Source organism: Stylophora pistillata, chromosome 9, assembly GCF_964205215.1.
Source record: "Stylophora pistillata chromosome 9, jaStyPist1.2, whole genome shotgun sequence".
Classification (NCBI taxonomy): domain Eukaryota; kingdom Metazoa; phylum Cnidaria; class Anthozoa; order Scleractinia; family Pocilloporidae; genus Stylophora; species Stylophora pistillata.
In genome coordinates this window covers 26,186,176-26,200,200 of record NC_142527.1, presented here as the reverse complement: position 1 = coordinate 26,200,200, position 14,025 = coordinate 26,186,176, and the positions used below count along the sequence as shown (strand labels likewise).

General features: G+C 37.7%; 1 protein-coding gene across 1 annotated transcript in view; it reads right to left on the bottom strand.

Annotated features, from left to right (window-relative positions):
• Positions 1 to 14,025, bottom strand: part of LOC111327884 (cytoplasmic FMR1-interacting protein 2-like) — a 31,816-nt gene that overhangs the window by 17,224 nt on the left and 567 nt on the right. The window contains exons 2-13 of the mRNA XM_022932192.2: positions 10,259 to 10,336; positions 9,440 to 9,723; positions 8,684 to 8,912; positions 7,313 to 7,417; positions 5,901 to 6,119; positions 5,159 to 5,272; positions 4,309 to 4,386; positions 3,695 to 3,742; positions 3,330 to 3,499; positions 2,793 to 2,940; positions 1,886 to 2,119; positions 981 to 1,054 (exon numbers count right to left, since the gene is read on the bottom strand). Coding sequence (XP_022787927.2) covers positions 981 to 1,054; positions 1,886 to 2,119; positions 2,793 to 2,940; positions 3,330 to 3,499; positions 3,695 to 3,742; positions 4,309 to 4,386; positions 5,159 to 5,272; positions 5,901 to 6,119; positions 7,313 to 7,417; positions 8,684 to 8,912; positions 9,440 to 9,723; positions 10,259 to 10,336 — 1,781 coding nt within the window. The remainder of the gene's footprint in view (positions 1 to 980; positions 1,055 to 1,885; positions 2,120 to 2,792; positions 2,941 to 3,329; positions 3,500 to 3,694; positions 3,743 to 4,308; positions 4,387 to 5,158; positions 5,273 to 5,900; positions 6,120 to 7,312; positions 7,418 to 8,683; positions 8,913 to 9,439; positions 9,724 to 10,258; positions 10,337 to 14,025) is intronic.

The window sequence follows — 14,025 nt, the reverse complement described above, 5'->3', positions numbered from 1 at the left end:
CTCATTAGTTTACCCGAGTTACAAACACTCATCAAAGAGGTTCAAGCAGTCGTGAATGATCGCCCAATTACATTCGTCTACCATGATGCGAATGATCCAGAACCTTTGACACCGTCAAAGTTGCTGTATGGTTTCGATGTTACAGCTTTGCCACACCTTGTTACTGATCCTGACGAGTTGGAGGATGAAAACTTCAATGAACATGATCAACTCAAGAAGGCATTCAGACGACGCTCATTGCTGTTTCAGCACTTTATCCAACGGTTCAAGAATGAGTACCTTGCTTCGCTGCGGGAGCGTCATGTGTATCAGTCTAATAAGCGAGGATCGCAGGAGGAGATCATTAAAGTTTGGGATGTTATACTTATACACGCTGAAAATGTTCCTCGTAATTCCTGAAAGTTAGCCATTGTAGAGAAAATTCTCCATGGCAGTGATGGCCTAGTTAGAGCTGCAGAGATCAAAACAAACTCCGGAGTTACCAACCGTTCAATACATCTCTTGTACCCCTTGGAAGTCACACTGACGGATTCTAAGGAACACTTTACAGGAACTGAACTGCAGATTCCACAGGTCGAAACACTCAGAAGAAGCAAACGAATTGCTTCACGCCCTCGCCCCCAGTATGTGGAATCTGGTGACTAGTAGTCTAGACCGAAATGTTATTAACCTGCGGTGTGCGTTCGGCACATGCGCAGAGACAGTTAAAAAGCATGTGCTTGAGTGCATGAGAGAACCGCCATGTCGGAACTTGTACTCGCTATGTACTCGTTGTGTTGTTTTACTAAGCGTGGCCGCCCCGTTTTATTCTGTCACTGTTAGAAGTTTCTGATGAAGTATTCATTGATTGAGGTCGATTAATTCAGTCTTGTGGTTTACACAAAACACAAAAGCTAGCCATCTGGTGGAACAAAACTGCAACAATGACACACTGGTATTAACAAAAAACACCTGCTATACTGCTTGACATAAATACTTACTCCATCATACTGGGATTTTTGCTTTCCAAAATGTGATTCGTCAAGATCCATGGCATCGACATCTCAATGGGAAACTACGAACAAGAGAGTACAAATCAGGTCACAAAATCACAACAACAACTGAAAGATATAAAACAAGAGGAAAAAGTAAAAGGACATGGAACGCTCAGAAATGTTCTTAGTTCCATGCTCATGAAGAATATTTGACATCTTTCCATGTTCATCTTTATTTTAAGGAGAAAAGGTAACCGTGGAAAAAGATGTTGAAGATAAATGCGCTCTTTGGGAGATACTCAGATCCCCCTGGATAGAGCGCTGGACTGTTGCGTGGGAGGTCGAGGGTTCAAGCCCCGGCCGGACCAACGCTGAAGGTCTTAAAATAATTGAGAAGAAGCTACCTTTCTATAACATCAAGAAATGGTTAGATATTCTAGTCTTTTCGGATAGGGACGAACAAATGGAGGCCCCGTCTCCTACAGGGTTAGGGGTAGGAGACGTTAATTTCCCACGTACGAGATTACTGTGTGATGGATGTCCTCCCCTGGGGTGGGATGGGTGGGATTTATTAGGTGGACTGCTCGCATGGTTCGCATATGTTCCGTTCTAGTCCTACCAAACTTCGGTAATGCAGTGAAAATGGTTAGAAAAAAAAAATAATGTCGAACACCTTCCTTACTCTTTTAACTCTAATGAGTGACCAAGACAGAATTTCTCCTTACAATATCGATACAGTATCAAACAGAAAGTGATAAGAATAAAGATAAATATCAATTAGGGGATTGTTAAATGATCCAACACCAAATTTTCCGAACTAACATCTTAAGAATCGTACAGACAGTAAGAAGAATTACTTGGAAGTGAAAGAGTTAAGATAGATTGGCAGGTCGATTTCTAGCAATTCTGACCTGGATTCTGGCACCCATTGTCAACTCCAAATAAAACTCCCTGAACCACAGTTGAGACAAGTCACAGCAATCCCTCAAAACTTCATTAAAACGAAGCATTTGTTCAAAGAAGAAAGATTTCTTCAAGAACTCTTCAATCTGCTCCACTGATTCCTTCTCCAGTTCTTTGCGCATGACTTTTTTGCCTCCTTTCTCAGAAACTAAGGACTCCAGCATAGTGCGGACCATATACAACTATCACAAGGAAATAATATCGCCATTATATCAGGAAAAAATCTGAAAGGACAGATAAAGCTTGATTTTTGTAGCTAGCAGCAAAGACTGAACTTAACAGGGTTTACCTGCAGCCGTTTGTACGCTGAGTTGCAGGGCTGATTTAAAATACTAGGCAAAGTTAGCGCATTCACAGTTCAACTTTACCAACTGCCTATGATACTTGAGCTTAAACTTACTACTTTGTCGCTCAACTCATTTCAAATGAGCGCCCGCGTTTCTTCCTCCACGGGAAAGAACGATACCTTTTAGACACGGTCGTGGTTTCCGAGTAAGGAATGGAACTCAATAACTTATTTGCCGAATCATTTACCTAGAAATAACTTATTCACTTCCAGTCCTTACTCAGAAACCTGATTTTGGAGTATCCATTTAAGTTACGACCCTTCAGAAACGTGAGCCGACGAGAGGTCTACAAATCTCTCCGCGGGCGGAGAAAAGTGCGGTTTTCAGCGTTTTTAATGAGAGCCTGGTCGCAAGCTATATTTACCAAAGAACAAAGAGACATAAAGACAAACTGTGCCTGTGAGCTTCTGAAAAAGTCAGCTTAAAGTACCAAGTTTAGCTGAACACGTAATCAGGTCTTCATTTCCACTCTCAACTCTGCTACTGTAGAAAACGTAGACAGTGTTACCTGCGTACTGGAGGGTCCTACGAGTCTTTCTGGTATCTTAATGTTGGGCCCTGTTTTGGGGTCCTTTTCTCCCTTCAGAATAGGGTCCCCTCTTCCATGTTGCCCATCGGCCCAGTCTCCTCCGGTCTCCCGAATGGACAGTAGAATTCTGAAGTGAAAACGCATTGGGTGACATATGAGTCCATCACGACATTCGACTATGCAAGAAGATTGACAAAGCTTTGAAACAGATGCAAATGCTGAAGGATAATTTCTACTTTTTCAACAATTTTGTTTTTGTTTTGTTTTGTATTGTGTTGTTATTGATATTTACATACTGTTAAAGAGCTTTTGAGAAAAAGCCTGGCAAGGCAAAATTCCTACAACAACAAAGAAACTAGCCATCTAAAATGAAGTGCCCTTCTAAGATACTCTTTTATCCACAACCTGCGTGATGAGAATGAGTTGGCAACAAATGAAAAGATCATTTTGAAACAAAACTGCAACAAAAAATAAGAACAACAACAACAACAAATTGTCCACAACATCTGCACTTACGTTTTCAGAAGAGTAGCCTTTTTACTCTTGACAGCTTTTCTGAGTGGCTCTCTTAAGTTAACCTGAATAAACTGCTGCACTTCTGTGTGTACATTACGTTTGATCACCTCTGAAAACATTGGTTCAAGTCGCACTATCTGACCATAAAGACCTTTGATCATGGCAATCACCTGATAGAATGGCAGAAAACAATAAGTTAAGTTCCCAGTATTTTGTTTCTCTCTCTTTTACATCACAATCCAATTCATTTGGCCAATTTCACTTTGCTTTTGTTTTATTTATTTTTTATTTATTTATTTATTTATTTACTTTTTTTTTGCATTTTCATGTAACTTTAAAATGATGTTTCACAAAGGTATAATTACCTCCACAAGTGAGAACTTTTCTTCACTATTGTAGTTGTATCTTGTAGCCTAAAAGTAATACAAAGAAAAAGTTGTGTTAGAGAGCATTTTGTAATGAAAGTAAAACTACATACTCAAAACAATGCCATTAATTTTCCAAAAATGTAACTTAGCATATATATCTATTGGCCACTAGAAAGAGAAATACTGTAATAAAAAAAAAAAACAAAACAAAACAAAGAAAAAAACACCCTGGTTCACAAATAGGAGACCTGAAGTGAAAAGATGAACATCAAATTAAAAATATTGGGTGTGTAGCCAGGCATATTAAAAGTTTTCATAAAAAGAACTGAAAAGTTGACACTGGCAAAAAATATATCATGTACATATACCAAGCAGGACGCCGTTGAACATTTGCATTTTTTATCTTTTCTGAAGAAGGCAACAGTGACAACCCAAACATCCAGAACAATATGTTTTCAGCCAATGTCAACTTTTCAATTCATTTTACCATAACTTTTAAAAATTAAATTACTCTTCTCCTTTTCTCAGACATCTGTAACCAATTCACAAGTACTTCGAGAACAGGATAACCTAACTTAATTATGACTGATAATTACAATAATTTTACTCACTCTTTCATATTCTTCAGCGTTCTCAGGACATTGTGGATTGCCATACCTGTCTGTGGGATGTAGAAGTTTCCAGGAGTACTAGACAAGGCAAAATATTAATTCTAATATTAAATACTCCATTGACTTTCAACTTCATATCATTTAGAATACCTTCTACTCAAAGAAAAGTCACAGAGAAGCATTTTTAGGTGGTAACTCTGTCGGTAACAATGGCCTTCAGTAACAGCCCTCAATGGATCCCATTTATCCCTTCAATAACAGCCTTCAATGGATCCCATTTATTCCTTTCCTTCCCATATCCATGCACTGCTCCAAATTGACGTTTTTCAAAGTCGCCTGAGAAATAAGATTTTTGTCACAAGAAAAAAAATTCGCCCAACATCTTATACTATGGCAGACAGCAAAAGTGGCAACATTTTTCAGCAGAAAATGACAAATTATTATAAAGTATATATTAATAAACAATCCATGAAAATCCTCTAGGACCAGCTCACTCTGATTTGAAACCATAAAAACTGGGTCACAAGCCTTTTAGTTTGCTGCATGAATACCCAACACAGGTCACCAAATTGTTGACTTACCCAGCAAATTTAGTTACTGAAATTTTTCCTAGCAGCAAAGGCCAACAAAACAGTTGTGGCTTGGGGCACTGATATCCAAATTTTTCCAGCAAACAAGTGGTGAGATGAGGCAAACTTATCAATGAGAGCCAGGGTTTTACCTTGATATAATGCAAACTCTCAAAACTAATTTACAAGAGAAAGTGTAACAGCTGCCGGGAACAGAGAATCTCTAATCAGATCTTTTGAGTTAAAGGTTCAACATCATACACACACATACATGGCCTTACCAGCTCCATCACTTGTGCGGTCCATGAGGACAGCAGCCTTAGTCCTCTCAGAGCCAGATTTGTCAGTTCTTTACACTGTCCATCACTTCGAGGATTAGCACTGGAGGTGATCATCTGTAGTAATTGTTTATTAACAAGGTGAGAAAAAGGATCTTGAGGATACTATAGCTGAATATCACGCTGATCCACAACGTACTATATATTCAACCTTCTTACAGCTTAGAACTTGTTCACGGAGCTTATAATTAGGGTTGCTTATCAGATTAGATGATGAAGTCTGTAAACAAAACTGACTCATAAGGCTGTACCTGCACAAAAGGCATGAAAAAACTTAGAGCCAAGCAACTCTTCAAGTAAGTAATACTGGCCATTAAAGGTACAACCCCCTACCCCCCCCCCTCCTTTGCAATTCTTTAGATCCCTCAAACATTTTGCTGGTCCACATTTCTCCTCTTAAATAAAAGTGAAGAGTCTTGTTTTAGAAAAAAAAAAAAAAAATGCTCCTATCCAAGCAATGAACCTGGATCATCCAAAGTCCATCACCTACACTATGGACCCAAAATATTGCCTCGCGGGTACGTTGAAGATAAGCGAAATTCCAAATTAAAAGAGTTGGGAGAGGGGAGGTTGCTTATTCCATGAAAAAGCTGACTCAGATTCTGATTTAGACTTTGATCCAAAATTAAACTATGGCATGATATACAAGATATAGCGAGATATACAATTAATCATTCATACACACCTCATTATTGTAGCGAGCAAGCTCACTGATAAACTTCACATGCTCCTCCCTGATGCTCTCCATATTTCCAAGGAGATTGTATTGTCCCACAACTTTTTCATCAGCACCTTCTGCAGCTGAAGTCCATTTGTCTCGCATACCATCAAAGTGTGGGCATATTTTCAGGTAAGTCACTAGAGCAATTTGGACATCTCCAAACAGTGGTACCACTGGAAATTGCTATGGCATGGAATGAAGAAAATTCAAGTAATAATTTGCGAATCACCTACTATTATAATCATACAAAACCATATCCATATTATGAACTATCATAAAAAAAGTGTACAGTAAGAAGACAGCCAGATAGACATGTAAAATATGTTTATGAATAAAGATAAGTTCAGTGTTTTGGTTATAATTACTGGTGGCGTCATTTACTGGTAAAGTTATTAAAATTAAAAGACTCTATAAAAACAAAGTTATAAGCAAAAAAAACCAGGACAAATTAAGTTAAATGAATGAAAACAAAAAAATTGACCAATTAATCATAATGAAAACTACGTACAGCAAATCCGAATTATCAGTAACCACAATCAAGATTTAAAGCATCTGAATTTATACGTAAACTGGCCACCCATACACGGAATGCAAATATGGCGTCCAATTTGAGTTGCCATTGTTCTGGACTTACTAGCCTCGTCTTCACGTGGAAATACAAAAGGATTATTACATGTGTGAGAGGCTAGTGAGTCCAGAACAATGGCAACTCAAATTGGATGCCATATTAGCATTTGGTGTATAGAGAGTTTCTGATGCTGACGTTTTAAGCTAATAAACCCTTTAGGAAAAGATTTCAATTCAAACAAACTTTTAAATTTTGTGCGCCATATGGTGAAAAAAATGGCTAGCCAAATTGACTGATGGCTGGCACGCAGACTAACTGAGAGATGTGATAACAACTGTTGCCACTGGGTTCTATCTTAGTTGTACATAAGATTCTGTTCACCTTAAGATAGATAAGATAATTTATTAAATGTCAAAAAAATACAGAGAGGGTGGTCTCCCACTCCCCCAAGCCAAAGGCTCATGATAAAAGTGTTTGACAAAAAACTAAAATTGTAGTAGCTAAAATTATAGTAATAACACCAATTGAATTAGGAATAATATATATCTATAAAATCAAGTCAAAGGCAAACACTGCATTGACAGCCAATAAAATTTAACTTAGTTAAAAGTCTCTGGAAGGATGATTGTGTCAGATGCATTTTTCACATCAGATGGTAACTGCTTCCAAATACCCAAGATCATATACGCATATGAGCCACGAACTTGAAGGAATCTGCTATTATATGAAGTTACTACGTTTAGACTACTACTTCTAAAATTATATGGTGTAACTCAAGGTTTGAATAAATTGGCTATATAGTCTGGACCTTAAAGATTTTGTCAATCTTGCTGATGCTGATCCTTTTCTTCTGATCCATCTTTAACACACTACTCTCCTTGCCATCCATCAGGAAAATCAGAAACCCCATCACCTATTGAGTAGACACCAAACAAAATTAATTACAAAACTATGCTCACTGCTGGGGTCCAGATCGAGTCAAAGGATTATTTGCTTTGGTTTCATGATGCTTGTGAGAAATGCTCTGTTTAACAAATAGATTCCATGTTGCTATGCATCTGCTCAATAAAAGATCACTAATGACATCAAAATGTGGTAAGAACACAACTGTAGTGGCAGTAGCCAGTCGTTTCAACAATCATGTCAGTTCGCCAACGAACAGTTCAAGAATGTATGAAGTTGATTTGCCAACGTCTAATATCAGTTTGCCATCCCTTATGTATCAGTATGCCAATGTCCAGAACAATTGCAATTACAAATGACCAGTGAGAGGAATAAAATTTTACTTTTGACATATTCACGGGTGTTCGTAGGTTAGTATCATTTGAAATTGTTCATTTCACTCTCCCTCATGTTCCACATGTGAATGACGAGCGACACTTCTTCGCATGTAATCAAAGAAATATATTTAGAGTCAATATAGCTATACTTAACTATGAAAATGTTAGATAAAAATGTTTTACAGTAGGTTTTTACTCATCTGGGCTAAAGCAGTGGATGGTTTATTGATTTATACACGCATTGGCAAACTGACATTAGACATTGACAAATCAACTTCATATGAAGGCCAACAGTTTGTTGGCAAACTGACACGTTGGCGAAACGGATGGCACTCATAGTGGCACATGAGGCATAACCTGGTGCCTCACTGATGTTCATACTGATGTTCATTTTGACATCTTCTGTGATTCGTTACTGACTACAGACACATATGGCACCATGGAATCCACTTGTTTTTTTTAATAATAAAAAGAAATTAAAATGTTGTTAATGATGACATTATCTTTGCATCTGTCTTCCAACAGATCGTAGGTAAGAACCAATAAAAATGTGTGTACGTTTGAGCTTAACCTTCATAAGGTAATGAATACAATACACATTGTCTGATTGGTTTATTCAGTTTTCAAACAGATACTTTATCAGGTTATGAAGCCCACATGTAACTGGTTATGTCATAAAAGCAATAGAACGTATTTTATCCAAATTTTATAACATGATAAAGCCACTTAGGATGTTGGGAGAACAGAACAAAAGCTTAAAAATCACAAGCCTTCTGTTCTTCCAACATCCTACATGACTTTATCATGATGTAGAGCCCAGAAAAATATGTTCTATTTCTTAAATAGCACAGCATGTTTACACCAGACCATGAACATGGTATGCATAGTTACTAAATTACCTTCAAAAGAATGTATTTATCATTTGGTGTTATATACATGTGGCTTTCATACAATCTGACACACAAATTCAACACATCAGCTAACACATCTTCATATCCTTGAATGTTCTCCAGTCCTTCTTTAAGTAAGTGTGTGATCTTGTTTTGGTTAGCCAAAAACAGAGAAAGATTCTGTGATTCTTCAATCATTGATACATCACCAGTTCCTCGACGCAGGAAGGTGTCAGCTCTAGAAAAGTACAACCAATGTCAAAAACAGCGTGATGATCATGTTTGTTTTTTATCAATTTGTAGTATATTTTGATCTTTACACTGTCGTTGTTTTTGGCTTTTAAGCTGAGTTGGAAGGGCACTGCCTGAATATCATTTCAGGCTTTATTTACACTTCTGCTCAAGTAGTGTTCAGAAGTGTGATGATCACTCATATCATCTGTTTTGTTTTGTCAGTTTTTTCAATTATTAAGGTTTTTGGGGGTTGGCAAAATTCAAAATGCTGGACAGACATTTGGGTACACTAGGATAATACTAATAATACTAATAAATAATAATGATAATATTAGTTATATTACTAATAATAATAATAATAATAATAATAAAATATTGATCGTGATAAGAATAATAGTGATCATGGTAGCTGTAGATTATTGGGTAAGGGTGACAAATCTTAAGTAATGGCTCTGAGGTTTGAGTAATTGTCCCCTCCAAAAAAACCAAGAATACATTCCTTTTGTTTTACTAGCATTTTGCAATACTGACCTTTTAAAAAATGCATAGTCATTGTTTAGACATGCCTTCATATTCTTCAATGCATCCAGGACTGCAAACATGTTCACAAATTTTCCAAGTGTCAACAGATACCTCTCTGATATAAAATCCTTTCTTCTCTCTGGGTGACTCAGAGTCTTCACTTCCTTGCAGAATCTAGTGACAGCATCTTGGGCAAAGTGCATGAAGCCCTTAAGTTTGCGTATCTCAGGTTCTAAAACTTCAACTGTCTTCTCATAAATCTCAATTCTGTTTGGTTGGTCATCGCTTTTAACCTAAACACCAGAGAAGATTGTAACATTGTAAACGATAGTACCCCAATCACTTACCAAATAGCCAGCTCAAGTTTATTTTTGGCTAACAGTTAACAAATGGTAAACACTACAGCGTACACTATTGAGTTATGGTGCACACGGGAGGTTGCTAAGCACAAAAGAAGCGTAAGAGTCGCACGAGGCGATAGCCGAGAGCAACTCTAGCTTCTTGAGTGCTTAGCAAACCTCCCAAGTGCATCCATAACTCAATAGTGTATGCTGTGGTGTTTACCATTTGTTTTATAACATAACATTTAATATACATTGTAGCTAAAGAGTTCCCTTTTATTTAACAAATCTTACATGACCAGAAAAAACAAGCGCGCATGGAAAAATAGTCTTTGCATTTGCTCACGTCAGCAGCGTACACCCATGGGCAAATGGGGGATGCTAAATTGACCAATCAGGGCGCGCGCGCTTTACTTTCATGGTTATGTTATAATAAACAAGGCAAAAAAGATTTAAAAAATTAAATGAACCAGTGAAAATGTCTTACAGAAGGAACAGCTCTTGAACAACTCCTCCACGTGTACAACACCACAGAATACTTTGCACCCTCTTCAAGCATTTCATTCTGTCATGGGGAAATAAAAGTTTATGAAAATTAATGATTACCTGGCCTCCTTTTATTATCTAATATTTAATCAAAGTATTTTAACAAAAATAATAATTCCATTAGATGTAAAAAGTGCTTAGAGAAATTCAATAAAAGGAAATTATATTAAGGATAAAAGCTGAAAAAATAATTTTGAGGTATTACAAAAATTATTGAAATATTTTGTGTACAAAAATATGTCACATCCAACAAATCATACATTTTTGCTTCTGCACAAATGGTCCAAAAGGATCACATGACCAAATATTCCCCATTGTCCCCTGGGGGACAATAGTGAATATCACCCAAGTGATATTCCCCAATCTTTAAACTTCACATCTGCTATGATACCGTATTTACCCGTGTATAATGCGAACTTATTTTTCCCAAAATGAACACCTAAATTCGAGATGCGTATTATACACGGAATCCTTTGTTTAGGCTGACGCGACATTAGAATAACAAAGACACATAAGCGTGCGATGTAATTGGTCTTTAATTTGAGGGTAAACTAACCTACCAATGACATGTTAACAATTTGGATCCTTGAATAAATTTAACTAAGTATTTAAGCGAACAGCTGATCAACAAAACAGTTACTGTAATCTTGAGCAATCAAACGTAAACATGACTACAAAACTCGCCGGAACCAAGCGTCAAAGTTACACAGTGTCAGATAAGTTACGAATCATCAATTTCGCCGAACAGCATGGAAATCTCGCTGCTGAAAGAGAGTTCGGAGTATCTGAAAGTAATGTTCGCTTATGGCGGAAGAGCAAGGAAAACTTGAAAAAGATGCCTCGGTTGAAACGAGCAAATCGTGGCAAAAAAGCTGCATGGCCAGAACTTGAGGTTGGTCTCCTCGAATGGATCACAGAGAAACGGAACAATGGTCTCGCCATTTTACCATCGCTGGTGAGGCTGAAGGCCCTCGACATGGCAAAGAACGAGAAATATGGGATTCCACAAGGGCAGTTTAAAGCAGGCAACCACTGGTGTCAGCGTTTCATGAAGCGTAATGGCTTGTCTCTTCGCCAAAAGACAACTCTTGCCCAGCGGCTTCCAGATGACTATGAGGAGAAAATCGTGCGATTCCACCGCTACATTATCGATCTTCGCAAAGAGCACAATTATCCTCTTCATGTTATTGCTAACATGGACGAAACGCCACTAACATTTGACATGCCGCCAAATCGAACCATCAACAACTCGGGAGAGAAAACGATCAAGATTCGTACTACGGGTAATGAAAAGAACCGCATTACAGTCGTGTTGACCTGTGCTGGCGATGGAAGCAAACTGAGACCGATGGTAATCTTCAAAAGAAAGACTCTCCCAAAGGTTGCCAACAAGCACGGAGTTGTAATCGCCGCTCAAGAGAAAGGTTGGATGGACGGTGAAGGAATGAAAACATGGATCGACAAAGTTTGGTGTTCGAGGAGAGGTGGCCTGGGGAGAAGAAGAAGCCTGCTTGTTTGTGACGCGTTTGAAGCCCACGTGACCGAAAGAGTGAAAACAGCACTGACACGAGAAAACACGAACTTAGCAGTAATTCCTGGCGGATTAACCTCGATCTTGCAGCCGCTGGATGTCTCTTTAAACAAGCCGTTTAAAGATGGTGTTAGAAAGAGGTGGATGGAGTGGATGGCGGAGGGAATCCATGAATTTACAGCGAGTGGCCGCCAAAAGAAACCATCCGAGGAACTGATCCTTTCGTGGATCGCAGGAGCATGGCAGGACATTTCCGAAGAAATGATTGAATCCTCATTTCTAAAATGCGGGATCACCAACAGCCTTGATGGATCCGAGGACGACCTAGTTTACGAGGCCAACGATGACTGCAACAACGAGCTCGATGACTCGTTTGCAAGAGAACTGTTCCAGTCAGACTCCGAGTCCGAGTTTGAAGGATTTGATATGTGAAAGATGTTGTAACCATCATTTCGTTAGTTTGCCAAGTTAATTGAAATAAATAATGTTATACAATTTTACCTTCTTGTTGAGTAGTTTATTTTTCTTTTTTCTCAAAATTTGGTCTGAAATTGGGATTCGTATTATACACGGGCCCGCATTATACACGGGTAAATACGGTAAGTCTTCCCTAAAAAATCAATTCAAGATGAGAGAGCATTTTCTGGTTGCTACTGAAGAATGGAAATATTTGTTTGTTCATTTGGTCACACCAGAGAACATGTACTCAGAAGAAGACATCCCACAGAGAAAACAGGAAGCTTTTCATAAAATATTTTCCACTCACATTACAAAATAATTGACGGATAATAAACACAATAGCCTCTATTTTTTTGTGAAAATGTGCTTGTATATATTTGTCCTTGGACGTTATCTGTTCCTCAAAGCTCACAGTTTTCGTCAAACTTTACTCTTAGAAAATTGTTTGCTTCTCAGAACAGACACTTTCCATGGACAAATATCCATACATCTTTTTGCTCCAAATAGAGGCTGTTGTCTAGATACAAATTGCTCTCTTATAGTTTATTGATACAAAATAAGGAGCCAGTGATTCAAACTATTCAACAACTTAGCATATTTTTTTCACCAACAGAGTTCCCAACAATTCAAACCATGAAATTCCTGGTCAATAAAAAATGTTTAACAATATCCCATACATTTATGAACAGTAGGGGTTACTTGATAAAACACACAGATTCTGGACAACATGAATTATTAAAAACTGAATTATTGGATAATGCAATTCAAGACTTTTTATTGGCTTAGCCATTATGGTATATCAGCCAATTTACCATAATCTACAAATATGGTAAGCATACGCGTCAGCTTAAAATCAAAAGAGAGCTAAAAAATCCAGTTTCTTCTTACAAAATAATAATTTCTTGAGGGCGTTTTTAATAAAAAAAAATTATTCCACTCGCGCTTGTTGGATATGAGATGATTATAGCCAACGAGGCGCGTAGCGCCTCGTTGGCTATCTATCATCTCATATCCAACGCACGCTCGTGGAATAATTGTTAAATATATTCTGAACACCACTGTAGTTTGAGGCAGTGAGTCTCACTATCACACTTTCACCTTATCAACCGAGGGGCCTGTTCATTGAAGGTCAGGGTAACTTGACCGGCCTGTAAAGCTGTTCTGTTTTCATTAAAGATCAGTGTTGTGAACATGATTACATGAAACTTTCAGCTTAAGAAACAAAATGGATTGATGAGAATGCCAGAACTTGCTTCTCAGTTCTTTAAATTCTGATTCTGAAATATGACTTCAGGCCTACTAAGTTACTGCGACTTTTGAGAAATTTGACCTGGGGCCTGAACATTAAATGAAAATCAATGATCACAAAAAATATGCAGAGTGAATATTATTTCTTGACGACAATCGATAATTATAAAAACTTTTGCAATCAATTGCTCATAGATTACCAATATCAACTGATTAATTGACCTTGACTTAATCATCGATTGTCATCGACCATTGACTTCATAGAATTTTAGACCCCGATCAACCAAATAAAGACATTAACACGGTATATCAAGAATGTAAACGTTCCATAATCTGATCTGAGTGTTGCCTTTCCGTAAGATTATGATAAAATGATAAAAACGGTGATCTGTTCAGTTCAATTTCAAAGTTATCGTCCATGCCTGAGGTGGAATTCGAAACTGTCGAGGCTGTACTTGATATGTATGCAT